Source organism: Nannobrachium achirus (genome assembly GCF_963921795.1).
Source record: "Nannobrachium achirus genome assembly, chromosome: 19".
NCBI lineage: Eukaryota > Metazoa > Chordata > Actinopteri > Myctophiformes > Myctophidae > Nannobrachium > Nannobrachium achirus.
In genome coordinates this window covers 44,149,145-44,168,780 of record NC_137826.1, presented here as the reverse complement: position 1 = coordinate 44,168,780, position 19,636 = coordinate 44,149,145, and the positions used below count along the sequence as shown (strand labels likewise).

General features: G+C 43.5%; 1 protein-coding gene across 1 annotated transcript in view; it reads right to left on the bottom strand.

Annotated features, from left to right (window-relative positions):
- The window catches only part of pdlim4 (PDZ and LIM domain 4), a 78,149-nt gene extending 62,456 nt beyond the window's left edge, over positions 1-15,693 (bottom strand). Inside the window, exon 1 of the mRNA XM_080748521.1 lies at positions 15,580-15,693. Within this exon, the coding sequence (XP_080604647.1) occupies positions 15,580-15,672 (93 nt within the window). The 5' untranslated portion in view covers positions 15,673-15,693. The remainder of the gene's footprint in view (positions 1-15,579) is intronic.
- Positions 15,694-19,636: the final 3,943 nt, after the last annotated feature.

Genomic DNA, 19,636 nt, shown 5'->3' with positions numbered 1-19,636 from the left:
GGCCAGCGTTCATTTTGACAGCACATTTTGGTTTCGTTTTAGTCTTTTGAATAAAATGTAGTTTAGCCTTAATTGATGTTGTCGTAATGGCTCGTTTTACGCTTGATTGCATGCTGGAAATAGACGATCTACAAGCTCACAGCGCGCCGCGACATGTCGTGAGCTCGTAGATATGCAATTTTAAGAGCGCAACACCCGAGCGCAATCAAACATAAAATTACTTTTCTGTTAGTTCTACTGGGTCTCTTCTCCACTAGTCCCTCCTTAATATGTTTAGTCTTCATAGCTTAGTTTTTACTTCGTTTTGAAGTCATTTTTGTAAGTGGAAAAAGGTAGTGAACATTTTTCGCCATAGTTTTAGTTGACGAAATCAACACTGGTGTGTACCCTATGTCTTTGTGTGGGCCTTCACTGTAGCCTATACTGTAGAGCAGTGGTTCTCAAACGTGTTCATGCCAAGGACCCTCAAATGTACACGTATTAGCCCACAGACCCCCATTTGAAAAGATATGCCAGGGAACCCCATAAGAGAAGTTTTTTAGATCTCTAGCAGTGATTCTCAACCATTTTAATTTCAAGGATCCCCAGTTTGACATGCTTTAGGCTACGGACCCCCATTTGATGGCATTTATATCTCTGAGACCCCGATTTATACTGTATTGTAAAATCAATGATAATTTAACTCTGAGAGAGTACAAGTGGAACAAAATGGACTCTGAGAGTGTTCCATTTTGTACACGCTCAGAGTTACATACCCATAAGGGTCCATTGTGTTCCTAACTCTCATTTAGCTGGGGAACTCCCTCGAGGATCCCTGGGGGTCCCCGGACCCCACTTTTGAGAACCAATGCTGTAGAGTAGACCTACTACACTACAGTAGAGTATGTGCACTTGCGTGTGGGTTTCTCTGACTGGGGAACAGAGGTTTTTGGTTGAGGTCAGAACTACAGTATGAGCTGTCTATGTTATGTCATAAATGATGCAGCATATAGTGACAAATATCATCTTAAGGCCAAACCATGACTAGTAATGAATCACACACAGACACAGTCACACACACAGTCACACACACTGTCACGCACGCACGCGTGTGCACACACACACACACACACACACACACACACACACACACACACGCACACACACACACACACACACACACACACACACACACACACACACAGAGACACACACACACACACACACACACACACACACACACACACACACACACACACACACACACACACAGAAACACACACACACACACACACACACACACACACACACACACACACACACACACACACACACACACACATGCATTGCACGCTCACGAAGTGGTATGCTAAGTACCACATTGGCATGGCTGAGGTTGTCAGCCAGTGGAGGACAAACAGGCCCAACACATGGGCAACATATAGGCCCATATAACAAGTATGTTAGGTTACGCGGTTAAGTCCTAATCACCGTGCGCTATATTTACATTGCGGGGTGATGTAACCGCTTAGCAGCGTGCCGCTTTTTGAGCCGGATGTAATTTTGTAATTAAGTTATTCTTTTACGGCCTGGGCAAAGCCACTTTAGCCACTTAAAGATGGAGGTTAATGCTTTTCTTCCCTTTATCTCATTCTATCAGTGTAACAAACGACTCACATTACCCATCATGTAAGCGATTACGCCTATTACCATGGCTGTGTTCCAGTACCCGCTTGGATTTACCTAATTACTCCCACGGACGCCAGCATGGTTTGAAAGGAGCATTTATTAAAGGCCCAATATATGTGGTGTGGTGATGAACAAAATGTAAACAAATCAAGTAAATATGCATCACATATTATACTGCATCAAGTAAATATGCGGAGACTTGTTTTTATTGACTGACTCAGGTCTTGATAGAAGGATTAACATTGTACAAACTATGCTAAATTATATTTAAACTGTACCTTGCTATCGATTTCTGATAAAGTGGTAAAGTTCCAAACAACATATTCTTTCATCTACCAATCATACTCTTTCAGAACGTATGTGAATATAACCCCAATGTTCAAAAGAATCCTCGATTGGGCCTTTAAAGATATACCCAGGCCAATGATTAGTGAACCAATGACCAGTTATCATTTGTGTTTTCTCCATTATTACAGAAACATATTAGTGTAGTTTTTTGGGTATTTGGGAACCATTGAATTGTCCCTGCTAATACGTTGAATCTCTTTCATCTCTGGCCACTTCCTAAGTGCAAGGGCAGATTAAATGACAACAGCGGCAGAAATACATAAATAATTATCTGCTGTGGTTTTCAGAGTGGGGGTCTGGGGACCCCCAGGGATCTTTGAGGATGTTCCCAGGGGTCCCAGTCAAAAAGTGAAATGACTGTGACTATTCAAACAATATGTTTCAATATCACCACCACTATATGATTTCAATTCATTTCTCATGTACACAACTGTGACATTCAATTGTGACAATTTAATTTCACTTAAACCAAAACACATTTTCATAGCATTGCGGTCTAATTAATTCAGGAAGAGAACATTATCAAACCCCTGCCTTTTTTTCCCTGACTCTACTAATATAAAGAGTACATGAATGTGCTCTTCTTGACGGATAGCTCTGTGGGATGCCTCTTGCGGTGCAACAAATTCCTACATTTCTAAGTGGAGACGATGCGCAGCGTTAAGGCCCTATTTATACTTCCTCATACGGCATAAATTAGGCATCATTGTCAGGCTTTAACCCATTTAGAACGGGTAAACTGTATCGTGTATCGTTATTTTATGTTTTAACTATTGAAAAATAGCAGATATACAAGCTCACAGCGCGGCACCGAGTGCCGCGCTGCGAGCTTGTAGATCTGCTATTTCTGAAAAATCGTGAAAATTAGAATTTTGACCCGATTCTATAAGTGTCTTTTGAATCCTTCTAAGACTTTTTGAAAAACCTATGTTTCTATGTCAGCAATCTGGCCAGCCATCGCCAAAGAAAAGGTCCTTTTCACTTAACTGGAGCTCAGTTAGTCTGTTCTTGAGAGACTACTTTGTCAGTGGTTCTCAAACTTTTTCATGTGAAGGACCCCCAAAATGATATTTAATTGGCCACGGACCCCCATCTCAAAATATTTAGTTCCAGGGACCACCCAGAAGCAAAATTTGAGTTACAAACGTTCAAAGATTTGCACACATTTTCACAACTAAAAAAATAAATAGCAGATCTACAAGCTCGCAGCGCGGCACTCGGTGCCGCGCTGTGAGCTTGTATATCTGCTATTTTTCACTGGTTAAAGCATTCAATAATTCTAGACCTAAATGGGTTTAACCATTGAACTGCGCTTCAAGATGACAGGGGCGCAGGGCGCCGTAGGCGTTAGCTGAGCGGTAACAGTTTTGATTGCACAAAAACCCTTGCGTGATGGATGTGAAGTGACACTGATTGTACTGAGAGCGACTGCATTGGTTGAGCAATCTAAACAAGCCACGGTGTTTCCATAAGGGGCTCTCTCCATAAACACTGACATAGTTAATGGCTAACAGATCCATGCAGCGCTTTGAAAATGACAGCCTAATGTCACACCAGTGGTGTACAGTAACCAAGTACATTTACTTAAGTAATGTAACATTTTTGAAGTATTTGTGCTTTACTTGAGCGCTTCCAATTTCCAATACTTTTACTTCTACTCCACTACATCTCGGATCCAGATGTTGTAGTTTTACTCTCCACTACATTTATTTGAAAACTAGTTACTAGTTAGGCCTACTTTGCAGATATAAATTATAATATTATAAAACATACATAAACCACTTTAGCCCTATTTTATACCGTAGCTATTTGAAAATAGCTGATCTACAAGCTCACAACGCGTCGCATTGCGATGCATTGTGAGCTTGCAGATCTACTATTTTGATGCCAACTTACTTTTACTCAAGTACATTTTGACTTTTACTTGTAACAGAGTATTTCTATATTGCAATATCTCCTCCTCCCTGAGTCCCCCAGCCGCGTCTCCTCCTATGGATTCAATGAGCTCCCCGGCCCGGCTGCATTAGAGAGTGGAGGGGGCTGCGCTGCGGGCGATGGGATATTTTGATTCCGAGTGTTGTCTATAGAGTTATGGTGTTTTCAGATAGACCACATGACCTACTGTATAATACTATGATAATTTCGGGGTGTGTCAGTGGAGCTTTAAGTAAAATATGTGAGTACTTTTTCCACCACTGACAGCCACCATGTGGCACAATGATGCCTCGTGCACTTCCTGTGATGTTTGCAAAAATGTGTGGTTGCATGTGTGTGCAACTGTGCAGTGATTGTGTGTGCATGCTTGTGTGTTTGAAAGAGAAGAAGTAAAGATAGGGGGACAGCAACTGAAAGAGATGGAACGAGGCAACGAGGCATCACCAGAAGAAGCAGGTGTACAGTATGTCTATGAAAGCTTGTGTGTGTGACTGTGCGCAGTTGTGATTGCGTTTTCATTAAGGTACTACAGTATTGCATGGGTTCGGGTGCCATTACGGTATGTGCATTTGGATAGTGCTGGATAAACAGTGGTCAGTGGTGCATAGTACAGTAAAGTCATTATCTCTTGAGTGTCAAAATTGACACTTGACACACACTCAGGTTTAAATTAACATTGAGGATAAGACTGTGTGTAAATGGCTTTGGTGGACATTATTCTGTGATTCTGTGATATTCTGTCATCCTTGTGGATATTTTCTTTTCTTCCATCCTGTGCATATTAATCATGCACTTAAGCCCTATTTTTCTATTCTTTTATCTTTTCCAAAAACAGACGATCTATCAACAAACAAGCTTATACTGTAGATTGTCTATCTTATATTACATTTAAGAACTGCAGCCAGCGGTTTTTGTTTGGTAGGACCAACAGACCAAATGCAGCACTCCAATTCACCGTTTGTCAGCCTTCTGATTGGTCCCTGAGACTCCCTGACTGGCCAACCAGAAAAATACATTCACTTTTTGCAAGCGGGGGTGGAGTTTGTGCAGTGGAGAATGTTGTTTCAGGCTTTCAGCAAATGTCCGCAGTGCGGAGCACGACCTTCGTCCAGTACGGCCGCGGCAGTAGGGGGCGATCTCGCTCATCATAATGAATAAGCTTCAACAAACTAGTTCACATGGACCTTATCAATGGTCTAAGAGTCACGATTGGGTACATATATTTTAAATGGGCAGAATTACGAAAAGCCAGCCTATTATGTGAGGAGAAACATTATAGTTCTGTCCTCTTCCTACCCAAGATGCAATGCGCTTCTCTTTCTATTTCTATTCTATCTCTGATCCAGAGGATTAAACTAATTAAAACATTTATTTTCGGGGGAAAACTACTGTTTTGCTATGTAATTACTGTACCTTTTTCTTCCCTTTTTATTAATATCACGTAGATGTGTTTTTTTTTGGTAATTTATATAGCTGTAATGAGGCTATGAAGAAAAAAAAAATCCCATCCACTACCACTATAAAAGAATCTGCAAAGAGGATTCTGTCCCACTGGGATTAAACAAATTAAAACATATATTTTCGGGTAAACCCCCTGTTTTGCAATGTAACTACTGTACCTTTGTCTTCCCTTTTTATTAATATCACCTAGATGTTTTTCCTTTGGTACTTTATATAGCTGTAATGAGGCTATAAAAAAATAAAAAAATCCCATTCACTGCCACTATAAAAACAATCTGCCCAGGGTCAAATGTCCCATCATAGTAACAGGGCAGAATGGGGCGGGATTTGCAAAAGGGAGAATTGGCTATAACGTCCCCCAGTCCAGGGGATCTTAACGTCCGCCCAGCCCATGGATCTGTAACCCTACACCAGCCCATACAACAAGCCTGCACCAGCCTGCAAGCAGCTGTTGTCACGGTTACGCTCCACCCAGCCCATGCTGCCCACGCCCAGCCCACTCAATCTCAGAGGCAGCTGATCCACACAAAAAAAAATGGGGTGGAACTATTGTGGCGGAACTATTGTGCCGCTGCGGCACAATAGTTCCGCCACAATAGTTCCACCCCATTTTTTTTTTTTTTTTTTTTTTACTTTTTTTTTTTTTTTAATAACTTTTTCTTTTTTTATTTATTTTTTATTTTTTTTTATTTTTTTAACTAGATGTGAGCGGGCCGAAGGCCCGCGAACCTCTAGTTTTTTACATTTCTCAAGGGACGCCATGCACTTTAACCAGGGTTAGAGTGGTTAGCCCTAAGGCTCCATGTACAAGCTCTACTCCAAGATAACCCTGTGCCTGATAATTACTGACCCCCTCTCTCAGAACTGTCATAAATCAAAGATGCCACTGACTATGGACTGAAGTGAAAGCCTGTGTACCCTAAAGTTTAGGGTATACAATTTCCCCCCTGCATTGGGAAATGAGGCCCTAAACATTTAGGGCCCAAACCTTCAGTTCAAAGCAATACAGGTGTGCCTTGAGGTTTTTTCGTCCTTTGGTGTGCCTTCCTTGGCCACAAAAAGACTGAAAACCACTGCTCTACAGCACCAGTGACTGTAGTTCTTTGCCTAAGGGTGTTATCATAGGTACACAAAGCAGCCACCCTCTATCCACTAATACTCAACTGGAATACATTTTCAGAGCACAAGTTTGAACCAGCAAACTTCAGGTTACAAGTCGGCAATGAATCTAGGACAACGCCTCGGCCAACCTCACACCTTCTACACGGAGAGCCGTTTTTAAACGGTTTCCCCCATCTGGGAATCGTTCTACTCGGGACCTAAATGCTGGGTGGAAGCACTCAGTCACAGTTCTGAGCGATAGGCAGAATAATTCCTGGCAGGGCGACAAACGCCTTTGTTTGCTCGCTGGCTTCAGGACAGAAACCATGGCTGTGACCTTGACGACGGCTAGGAAAATCCTCCCATCGCCAGGGGTTACGAGATTTCGACTGGCGTTTGATTGTCACAATTCTCACAAAGAAGCAGACACCCGCCAAGACTAATAAACAACGGTGCAGCTGTCGATGAAATAAAGTGAGTGACGCAGGTCTTTAAAAAGAATACTAGATAAGAGAGCGGCTCAAACTTGAAGGCAGGCTAAGCGATGATGCAATGCCCCATGTGTATGCGCTGTAAAGGCCTCAATCATGCCAATGTGACACATCAGCTACTATAGATAGACAGACAGACCTTTATTGATCCCGTGGGGTAAATTCAGTTGTCACTGACAGTACAGCAGTAATGAAACACAGGACTTGTGCAGAAAATGGCCTCCATACACACATCTTTGTGTGTGTGATTTGTCTAGTTCATCTGTCCCTTTTGTTAATTACGAACACGATATTAATCAACAACGAGAGTGTAACAGCCCCTAGGAATCTGATTTGTGTAGCGTGACTATTTGTTGCAGATGGGATAAGCGCCCCCTTGAATAGGGGCTATCTGTTTCGTTTACCGCTGGGTACTTAACCGCAAGGTGTGTGATCACAGGAAACTTCACGTTTTATAAGTGTGTAATTGGATACTTGGCACTGCAAAAGCATAAAAGCAAGAAGAGGTTAGCGTTCTATAAACCTGATATGGCTACAGTAGGCTACAGCCGGAAGCGCAATGCCACAGTATACGCTTGACGATGACCTCGAGTTGAAATGTTAGATTCTATGCTGACTCAAATAAACTTTTGACAAAACATAAGCCCCTGGTGCAATGTGTACTGTAAGAATATAATTATTAGAGCCCAACCGATGCCATATTTGTGGGTCCGACACAATCCCAATTCTGGAGAGTCCTAGACCACAGATTATTGATGTTTTGACCAATAATATTCTGTAACAACTAAAACAAAACATTCTATAATGACATGCCCAAAATTGGGACACCAGGTTGTAAGTGATCGGGACACATCGGGCTACATAAATAGCAATGTCATCGATGTCAGTGTCACCAATGTAAACAATATGTCAAATAATGGGCCATCCATTATATCAGTGTGTGTCCATTATATCAGTGTGGCTTTTAGTTTCAAGGACATGTTAACAATGGTGTTATCATCTTCTGCAAGTCTACATTTGATATAACACCACTTTGGACTGAAAACAAGTGAGACCTGATAAACTGTCCTGTGTCCACCCAGTGGTGGGGCGGCAGTGGCTTAGGGGTAGAGAAACCGTCATTAGAACATTTGAGGGTTCCCGAAGCGTTCCCAGTTCGATCCCGGGCTCCACCAGAGTTAGTGTCGAAGAGTCCTTGAGCAAGACTCTGAACCCCAGTTGCTCCCGGTGAGCAGGTTGGTGCCTTGCATTGTTTCCACTGCCTTCGGTGTACTGTATGAATGTGTGTGTGAATGGGTGCACAATGTCTGTAAATATCTCGGTATATAAAGGCACGATTTACCATTTGTGGTGAAAAAGTTATCACATTTTGTGCCTAAGTAAAAGTATCAATACTGCAATGTAGAAATACTCTGTTACATGAAAGTCTGGAATTCAAAATGTACTTGTGTATTGTTATACAAATGGACTTGAAGTAGAAAACTAGAATGTACTCATTATACAGAATGTCCAATTTCAAGTTCTCAAATAAATACAAAACTTTTGAAAATAGCAGATCTAAAAGCTCACAATGCGTCACATCGTGACACATTGTGAGCTTGTGGATCAGCTATTTTTAAATGGCAAAAATGTTTGATGTTGTTGTATGTATGTTTTGTAATAAACAAAATCTACAAGTAACTAACGTTTTCAAATAATTGTAGTGGAGTACAGGTACTGTACAATATTTGCCTTTGAGATGTAGTGAAGTAAAAGTATAAGAAATTGGAAATACTCAAGTAAAGTACAAATACTGTACCTCAGAATTGTACTTAATTACAGTACTTAAGTAAATGCACTTAGTTACTTTACACCGCTGTGTCCACCTGCCTGGGAATGGCCCTAGTCCCCCGGGTCTTCACATAATGTTAAAGAATCACCATAGCTTCGGTGACAACAGGAAATTCTTAGAGAGTATCATCTATTATCTTTTTTCGTGTGCTTTTTTGTTGTTTCCCAACGTGCTCTTGAGATGCTGGTGCTCCCAGCAGCTATAATTCTGGGCCAGGAGAAAATAGCTGCCACAGAACAATCTGGGCTGACAATTATAACAAGCAGCCTGGGAGAAACAAGCCATGTGGCTATAGATCACATGTCCTCTCTCTCTCTCTCTCTCTCTCTCTCTCTCTCTCTCTCTCTCTCTCTCTCTCTGGTATGTGGCCGAGGGACACGCAGACAGACGTCAGGAGCGAGCGAGGGGACGCTCGGTTCAGCGGGAGCACGCCCTTTCATAGAGGTTTACAATGACTATGCTTTATATGTGCTCTTGTAAAGTCACCTTCAAGTCACGTGTCCTCTTTTGAGGCAATGTGAATGTGAGTAGAGCAGGAGTCTTCAACGTTTTCAGGCCAAGGACCCCTTAGCTCTGAGAGAGATGAAGCAGGGACCCCCACTACATATCATATAAAATTGTGTTTGTACATGGATTATTTCTTATACAGTTTAGACTTGACAGCACTATCATTTGTGAAGGTTGGATTAATGTTTATTTTCATTTAACCACTTGAACTGCCAATACACCTACTAGTCTGCTCTTCTTTTCCCTCAACACCAAACCTCTGTGCCAAAAATTGCTTGTAGATCGGCTATTTTTTGGCTAATGTTCCACTCAGAATAGGGATGCTAGGGTTCAAGTGATCAAACATGATCACACAAAGATCTGGCGGACCCCCTGTAGTAGGAACTCTGAGGACCATCAAGGGGTCCCGGACCTCTGGAGTAGAGGATGTCTGTAGAGTGGGTAGCATATAGCAGTAGTGCTGGCCTGTCCCATGCATAATACAAGTTTCCCTTTGCAACACTGCACTTTGGTTTATGGTTAGACACACAGCAAGTCACCTAAGGTTTAGAGACAGTAAGTTTAAGTGAGCAAGACAAGAATGAAGGGAGTAACTCTAGATGGTAATTAATTCCAGCACTGCGACATATGGATATGGATAATATAGACATACTGTACTGTATTAGCTAGATCATAGAACAACAAAGGGACTTTGATATCAATTTTGGAGGATGTTGGGGTAATTAAAATGGAGGAGAATAAGACCGATATAATTTACACATGACATGAAATGACATATGCATACTGCTGCACATAACTCTAGCTATTAACAGTAATCGTCAAGGGATTCATATAATCTATGTCTATGAAAAAAAATTGTTTATCTTAAGTCTCTTCCTCCCTTTCTGTCTACAGTATCTCTTGTTGAGCATACGCAGAGAGAAAAGGATGCACTGTTAGTGGACGTTGCTATGCAAACCTGGTCTATTGATCAGTCTTTGATGTACTGTTAGCTTATGTTGCTATGTAAACGCGGACTTTGTTTAAATACAAACACAATCAAAAGGCCACTCATTGAGCATAGTGCAAGTTTCTAGGGTCAGTTGCAGATGACCGCTACATACAGAATTCATACTGTATAATACATCAGCCTCAAGGGACAGTGATCGTAAGAGCACGGGCAAACATGTGTTGTTGGTCTCAAATGGCACTTATTGTAGACAAATGTGTCCTACATAAAAGGAAGTACACCAACAACAAAGAATGGAACAGTACATTAATTGGATTTCAGGGACTTTCTAGGTTCCTTTATGGGGGTCAAATTGACCCTCACAAGTCTGTAACTTTGACCCTGACGGGTCTATTTGGTTCCATTTGTACGCTGTCAAAGTCAAGGGGAGACATTCAAATGTCAAATTTTGAGAACCACTGTTCTAGATGACGTCCAACCAGTCAACTACTAGGGGGAAAAAAAACATTTTTCACTATTTCTAGAAAAACAGAAAAGGTTTCCAAAAAAGTATAGTTCCAAAAACATTTCCCGTCTTACTTCCACTGGACCTTGAAACAGGGTTCCCCCTATCCGACTACCACAACCTGAAGGTGTCAAAGGGGGAAGTTGGACACCGCCTCTGCACACACCCAATCCAGTATTTACACAGCACCTAGTTAAGAATTCCTGTCAAGGCGAAGTCTCATTTACCAGTTGACAGGCCTGACCTCAGCACCCTGCCTGCAGTGCTGCATGGAGGCTCTGTTGGTGGACTCAGCACCCTGTGTCACTTTACTGTCTGCAGCAATTAAAACATGTTAATTACCATGACCCCCCAGTTTAATATGCATAAGCCCACAGACCCCCCATTTGATACCAGCTCTCAACACTCTCAGAGTGACAGACCCATAAGGGCCCATTTGGTTCCTAATGACAGCAGTCATTTTTGGAGAGAAGTTGGGTCCCTTCTCACTTCCTTAAAAGGTGTTACCAGTGATACTAATGAAGGCTCTGTTCCATTCACCCCCAACTGGACCACACTTTGAGACTAACAGTATTTCCAGGGAGCCAACATGAACAGTAGCAGCAACCTGACACTGAGCCTTTATTAGTATCATTGGTAACACCTTTGAAGGAAGTGAGAAAAGACCCAACTTCTCTCAAATATAGCAGTGCATTATATAGACTATTATCCGTCATTTACCTGGGTACCCCCCTGGAACCCCCTTGTGGACCCCTGGGGTTCCCCAGAGCCCACACTGAGAACAAGTGACCTACTACTCAGAGGCTGAATTAGCTGACCCAGTGTCCCGCGTCACCGAAAGCATGGACGGAGACTGTGTTGAGACTGACCTCAGCGCCCTGCGTCACCTATACTGAATAGAGGTTGTGTTGGCATTCATTTAACAAGAGTTTAACCTGCAGCTGCCACTTTCAGCGCATCCTCTCTAAATGCTTTGGCAATTACATCAGTGACCTTGTATCGTTCTCTCTCGCTCTCTGCCTCTATCACATGCAAACACAGTCACACAAGCATGTGCATGCAAAAACGTAAAATGCTCTCTTATACACATTCATGCGCGAGCACACACAGACACACACGTGCGCACTCACATTCATTTTACAACATGCTGGGGACACCACACCACATTAATCAACTCAAGTCCTTGGGCACTAATGGGCTAATCCCTTGGTAAATTAGCACCTTTAGCAAAGAACCAGCTGCTGCTATCAGGCCCTCTTGTCTTCTGGGATTCACAACTTTCACTGGCTCCAACTGCAGGTGTTCCATGTCATTAACAAACCACAGATAAAGTGGGGAGGGGGAGCAGGGAGAGTGGGGGGAGGGGGAGACAGAAGAGTGGGAGGAGGGAGACCTGTTGATCATGCTTTGAGCTCCGCTACTTGAGCTGTTATTCAGGTTTTTATCCTGATCTGTTCTCTCTCTCTCTCTCTCTCTCTCTCTCTCTCTCTCTCTCTCTCTCTCTCTCTATCTCTCCATCTCTCTCTCTCTCTCTCTCCATCTCTCTCTCTCTCTCTCTCCATCTCTCTCTCCTTTCTCCTCTCCTCTCCTCTCCTCTCCACTCTCTTCTCCTCTCCTCTTTAGGCCAACTCTGTCCATCCATCCACAAGTTAACTGCACAGAATCAGCGAACACTGTGAGCACTCCTGCCCTATTATGGGCTGTTCTGGCTTGCACGAGGCTTACATGATATTTACTCACTCACTCCCCGCGTTGAGCCGAGGAGATAAAGCACTATGGGGAGTTCACTCCCGTCCAAAGAGACATTTTGGATATTGTAACACATAAAATATCTGCCTCTCTGAAACACACACACGCGCGCGCACACGCACGCACGCACGCACGCACGCACGCACGCACGCACGCACGCACGCACACACACACACACACACACACACACACACACACACACACACACACACACACACACACACACACACACACACACACACACACACACACACACGTACAGAGATCGCTCTCGCCCCTCTCACCATGCAGCACAGTGTATTTGTTGCTGTCTTGAGAGCATGTAGAGCAAGAATGCAGCGAGAATGTGATGAATGGAGAAGACAGGGGATACTATATCAACAGCAGTGAATAACACCATGCCTCATCTGTAGAATGTAACCAGCCCCATGGGAGAGAGAAACATATAGGTGGGATTCCATTCCCACTCTCTCTCTCTTTCTGCATGGGTGTCTGAGAGTCAACTCTCCTTCAGCAGGTTCAGTTCATTCTGTTGTTTCTACCAGTTTCTGCCTTATATTGTGCTATGTTCTACCTGGATAATTCACTCGCACTCACAATTCTTACACGCACACAAACAAAGCATTTTTCTATTTGTCAGTCCATTACCGGGGGGCTGGAGGGAAGTCGACAAAAACGCCCTGGTTTCGTTGTGACATGCAAGACAGTCCATGTGAACCATGGGTTTATGTAAGCCCCATTGAAATGCGGCTGACTTGCGCCGCCTAACCTGTAATTAATGTCACTGATGTGTGTGCCAGTGTGCCATCACCATCAAAGGGTAACACGATGTTCACTATTCGAAGAATCTCTTGCCATAAGAACTCATCTTTTAATAGTGCCAATCACGCAAGCATGCACCGATCAAACCTCCACCCTTGGGTGGAGGAGGAGGACGTGCTGCTGAGATCAAGGCAGTTGGAGGTCCAGTGCAGGGGCGTCACACCAAATTCTGGGCCCTGGGTACAAGGATTCACTGCGGGCCCTCCATGAATGTTAACTATTGAAGAATAGCAGATATACAAGCTCACAGCGCGGCACCGAGTGCCGCGCTGCGAGCTTGTAGATCTGCTATTTTTGAAAAATCGTGAAAATGTGTGCCAAGAAACCTATGTTTCCATGTCAGTGATGCTCAAACTTTTTCATGTGAAGGACCCCCCATCTCAAAATATTTAGTTCCAGGGACCCCCCCAGAAGCAAAATTTGAGTTACAAATGTTCACTTAAAAAATACATAGGCCTATATATTCAAAGATTCGCGCACATTTTCACAACTTTTCAAAAATAGCAGATCTACAAGCTCGCAGCGCGGCACTCGGTGCCGCGCTGTGAGCTTGTATATCTGCTATTTTTCAATAGCTAAAGTTACTAGGGCCCCTCCACCTTGGGCCCTGGTAACTCAGTCCCACTTTCCTACCCCTTGTGACGCCCCTGGTCCAGTGCAAAAGGACACTCCAGCAGCAGTGGTTGAAGGTGGAGACCTGAGATCATTTTTTAAGTTAAAACAACATATTTATAAATAAAAATAGACTCCACAGCTGTCTGTGGCAGGCAGGCTGCATGTGGCCGAAAACAATGTGTGTCCTTTTGCAGACACACTCTGACTGTGACACGCTAATCCCACTTTCCAAACTATTTTCAGTGTGGGCTCTTTACTGGCAAGTCTGGGCAGGTGACCTTTTGGCTCAGTTGGTTCAACCACAATAGTCACCCTCGCGCTTTAAACAATAAACTGCACCTTTTGGTTGCTGCTTTGCTTGTCCTTGGGGAGGCTGTGGTGGTTAAAGGGCCCCTGCACTGCACTGACTGTAGGCTACACAGCTGAGACTGAGAGAACACCACCTGGAAGCCTTCAGCAGCACCAGCGAGTGCTGATGAAAAACAAATGTCAACGCCACCCTCCCTTCCCCTCTCCTCTCCTCCCCACCACACAGTCCCTGCTGCTGCTGCCGCGGGACCCGGCGATGTTTACCCTGGCGCAGATTAACCATTGGCTACTACTGCCATGATATTCACTGTTGCTGGACCTTGGCCCTTTCGGGAAAGCCGCTAAACTGACTCTTTGACCCAGATTCTGAAGCCGAGGCATGGGTTTTTGTTTTTGAGAGTTCGTAGATTACGCGCGCCTGTTTACATTTGTAGCAAGAGATGCGCATGACATCAGTTTTGCTTGGGATGAACATCAAAACAGTTTCGGTTACTCCCGTCGCATGGTTTGAATAAAAGTTAAACAAAACATTCAATCAATTAAAACGTTTAAACAAATATAGCGGTGGGGGATTGTTTAAGTTCGTTTGGGTTCGTTTCAGTTGGACATGATAATGTTGAGATTGATATAATTGACGGTTTCTGGCATCGATATTTGGCCTATGTCAGTATGTGACTTGACTTGTGCTGACTAGACGGCACCATCTGGCAGCAAACAGTGACGCACAATCCAATTCATTCACCCGTTATAAAATGTGCTGCGTAAGAGAACAGGCATCATCATGGACCAACCCTTATTCTCTCTACTGACTGCATGGTGTACACATTTATTTCATTGTTGTGAAACTGTTGGCCCCAGTTAGGAAAGAGTCAACATAAATTCTCAACCGTTAATCATCGTGAGCGCACAAGTCGGTGCGCGGCGTGCGCCCATCTTCATGAGTAGGCCTATTAATGGTTATAGTAGGTAAAGACTAAATGATTAGCTTCACAGTCGATTATGACTAAAACCCCTCTTAAATAGCCTACTACCGTCGGGTACTGACTGGGGCGATGAAGACGGACTGACCAGATGACCACAAGTGTCGGTGCGTCTACATTGGGTGCGTTCGGAAATGCGTATACCGGGAGCGCACCGACTCACATATTAATAGTTTGTATTGGCCAGTGCGCTCGAGTGCTGCCTGGATATCCGAACGCACGCACCCAATGAATGGACCACCACCACCACCACCACAAGCAACACAAATCATAAAAACGAATAAACATTAAGTTTCATTTTGACCTACCCTTGAGATGGTTAACGGTGTGCTAAAGTCTCGCCCCCCCACCAGACGAAACCCCCAGGGTGAGGGTCCCCGAAGTGTCACTGTCTGGGTCATGGCTGGTCCAGGCAGGCAGATGTAAAAATATTTTAAAAATAAAATATATATGATCCGCGCTTTAAGTTGATGTGTGGAGTATAGACGCACAGTGAAATCCCAGGTCCTGTCCGCCTACAGCTGCTAGGCAACACTCTCCCAGTCAAGAAAACTTTTCCTCCACACTTGATTCAAGTTTAAATAATGAAGCCGGCCCTGACGTGGTATGAGGGGGCTGTATGTGTGTGTGTGTGTGTGTGTGAATTGAAAGCCGGCCGGCCCGCCTTGCAATGGGAGGGACCTGGGACTCAACCAGACGGTGTGAGTCGCTATGGAGACGGTGGAGGCTTTCCCCCCTCCCCCCTCCTTTCCCTTTCTCCCTGAATTGACAATGACAGAAACTCACTTGTAGCCGGTGTTGTTTCGCATGAATGACAGTAAACGTTTTCTCCTTCCAGGGAGTCGTTACTAAACTGTTCCCAGCACAAACCAGGCAGCCTGCCTGTGATCCTGGTGGTAACCTGATGTCTGTGTGACAGCTAGTCTGCCACTTGAAACAATAGCCTTATCTTTCTCTGTAGGCCTAACAGTAGGACAGTGCGACACATTTAAAACAAACACATTCAGTACAATCCTGTTTTAATCCTAGGATTGACACAGCTGTGTTAATCTTGTATTAATCCTGTATTTGACATATTTTTTAAGGCTCTGTGGATTATTCTCTTTTCATTATTTGTTTTTGTAAAAATATGTCATCCAAACAAATAGACCTGCGGGTTCATTTGGTTACAGTTGTTTGCTCTCAGAGTTAAGCAAATAGATTTAACATATTTTTTTTTATAATGTAACCTGCTCTGTAGGCTACACAGCATGTTAAGTGAAAAACAACCTTATCTTGTTTTTCTTTGTATGACATATCTAGCCCACAAAACAACCAAGTTCAGCTAATCGCTGTGTAGCCTGCGAAATACTGCTTGAAAATAAGCCTCTCAACTTCTCAAACAATAGAAAGTGTTGTAATGTGTGGACTCCGCTGACAAAAGAGGACCTCTCCCATTTGTCAGCAGATATTGTAGTATCCTGCTTGCCCCACTTCTGGCTCCTTCTCATTTCCAGAGCCAATTTATATAGGCCTAGTGAATGAGTCACCGAACAAGAGAATGATTTTTCTTCTCCGGAGGGGATGAGCTCATAGGCATTCCTGACTCTCCCATGTTTCAGACAACTGCAGGCATGTGGGGCAGGCTCCGTCAGATGTGTGACTCAAAAAGAGGAATACATCATCGCTGTCAAATCAAGGGCCTCCGAACATCAGTGGGCATAATCCTCCAGACAGAGCACATCATCCGTGATGATATTTTTGTGGTCTTGTCAAAACTTTTACTAATGAGCTACGTTATGGCAACAGATCGGGTTGCGAAATGAACCGAGGCACAGCCTACTGTCATGATGACACTAGAAGTATAAGTGGCTTATGTGATTGTTTCAACAAGCAGGGGGGAAAACAACCTAGCCAGGTCCTCAGTGTGGTGTTATGTACATATTGTCCAATGCAAACTCAAATTAATTCATTCTGAATGCTGCTAACCAGTCAGAAGTGTGGCTTGAAACAGACACATATTTATTGAGGGTTAAATTCTCTGGCCTGCCAGATTATATAGGAGGGGAGATCTTTGTTAATCCTGCAGGGGAAATTCCTTTTTAGCTTCACCCATCTGATTGCTGCACTTGGGTTAAACTGTGAGGGATTAAACGTGCCTTGCTCAGGGATGTTTACAGGTTAGGAGATGATTATCAGAGAAACCTTAGGTGTTATAGTACATTAAAGCAGGGGTCAGCAACCTTTTTGAAATTAAGTGCTGTTTTTTTATTTTCTAGATAGTCAGTGTGCCATGTCAACATACATTTTAATGACACCACTTAAAAATTCAGACATATTTTGATTTTCAGGACATTGTTATAATGATCATAGTGACTCGGACCTATCTCCCCGACTCCCTTGTGTGCAGGATGTAATTTGCTGCAAAGTATTTAACTTAATTTAATTGACTTTAAAATACAAATCCTCTCACTCACATTTCTTCCAGTGTGCCAGTGATCACCCTCCCCTGTGCCAATGTTGGCAACCATGCCTAGGGTTGCCTACCCCTGCATTAAAGACTCATGCACTTAAAGATAAAATCTGTTAATTCTCTATCAACTTTGTAGTTGATAGAGAATTCAACACAGAAACCCCCCATGTCTGTTGTAGTTTCTGTGTCCTATACTAAATGATACATTCTCCATAAAGAAAACTTCAATAGGGGTTGCTTGCTGCTTGGTGATGCAACCAGTAAGTACAACAATGATGATCCTTGTAAGTCACGAGGACCCGCGTTTGAATCTGATGCCTTCATGTCAGCTCTCTGTGCCCATGGTATCCTGTCTCTCGCCACTCTCCAATCTAAATTCTCCACAAAATAATAATCTTTGAAAAAAAGAAATCCTGTCCTCAATCAGTAAATGACCATTTAAACTTTCAGCTCTGGGGTGATGGCTTTTCAAGCAGTGGCACCTTATTGCAGTTCCAGCATGAAAGACCATCTGGCCTGGTATTCTTCAAAGAATGTCCATAAACGGATTTAAAAAACCCCACATGAACGCTCGCCAGACTGCATCAGACTGATTCTTTGGCGTGAATCAAAACACCATCCCACTTCCAACAATGGACCAAGGCCGGAGCGCTTTATTGGGTACATACAAAACAGCCTGACATTTCGGATACGTATCTTCCTCAGAGCCTGTCCCCAGTAAATCCCAGATGCAGACTGCCGAGCGCCTCTCTGTTCTTTTCCCTTGGATGGTCATACTTTGAAATGGCCTTGGTAGTGACTGAAGAACGCCCCCTTTAAAGTCCACACAACGTTTAACCACTTTCAACCTGGTGTCCATATTTTGTGCATGTCATTATGATGTCATACATACCAGCTCAGTGGCCTTGTGGTTAGAGTGTCTGCACTAAGAATGGGAGGTCACGAGTTCAATCCCTGGCCAAGTCAGGGATTGAACCCTGCTTGGCACTCAGCATCAAGGGCTAGATCGGGGGTAACTCCCCGCGAGGGTTTGTGCTTGCACATCACATCAAGCTGCTTTGTGTCAAGAGAACCGAGACGGTCTAGGCATGGCCTAACCTGGAATGAAAAAAGGACAAAAACAAACTGGTGGTTTTGGATTGCTGGTTACGGCCGCCCGATTACTACAATAAACTACAACATGGCGGAACCGTAATAATTCGAATCATTTCCTTTATTCTCGCTGGTCACGCTACGAGTTAGAATAAAAGACGAACATACCAGACGATTATTATATGAAAAGAAACCAAAAGATTATACCATTTTAAACATTTTGGAGGTGCACGGCACCAGTGGTTCTGGCCGCCTGTAGTCCGCCTGATGACTACAACATGCCGTAAGTTATTTCAGCTCCCAACCCGATCAGAAACCCGAAAACGATGTTGATCCCAGGCCACTCCTCACCTTGCTCATTTCAATTTACAATTTAGGCATTTGGCAGCCGCTTAATCGAGAGCGACTTACAATAAGCGACTTACAATAAGCAAGGCAATACATCAATACATCATCATCAATACAAGGCAATACATCAATCCGAATACATCGAATGCATAGAAATGGTAATCTAAGGAAAACACGTAGGTAGACCACACACCTATTCATGAACCATTGGTTCCCAAGGCTACTTACTGTAATTATTGTCAAACATTTAAAAATAAGTTAAAATACCAGATCACGTCGCACCATGATATATTGTGAACTTGTATTTTGGCTGTGTTCGCTATTGCCGTACAACGAAGAAAGTAGGACTTAAGTGGTTAAAAGTTCTCAGGTTTTATCCGGGCGAGGGCCGGCAGGAAGCCTACAGAGCCAGGTGAGATGAGCGGTGTTGTAATTCTGAGCTGTCTGTCTGACTCTGTCTGGAATATCTCCTA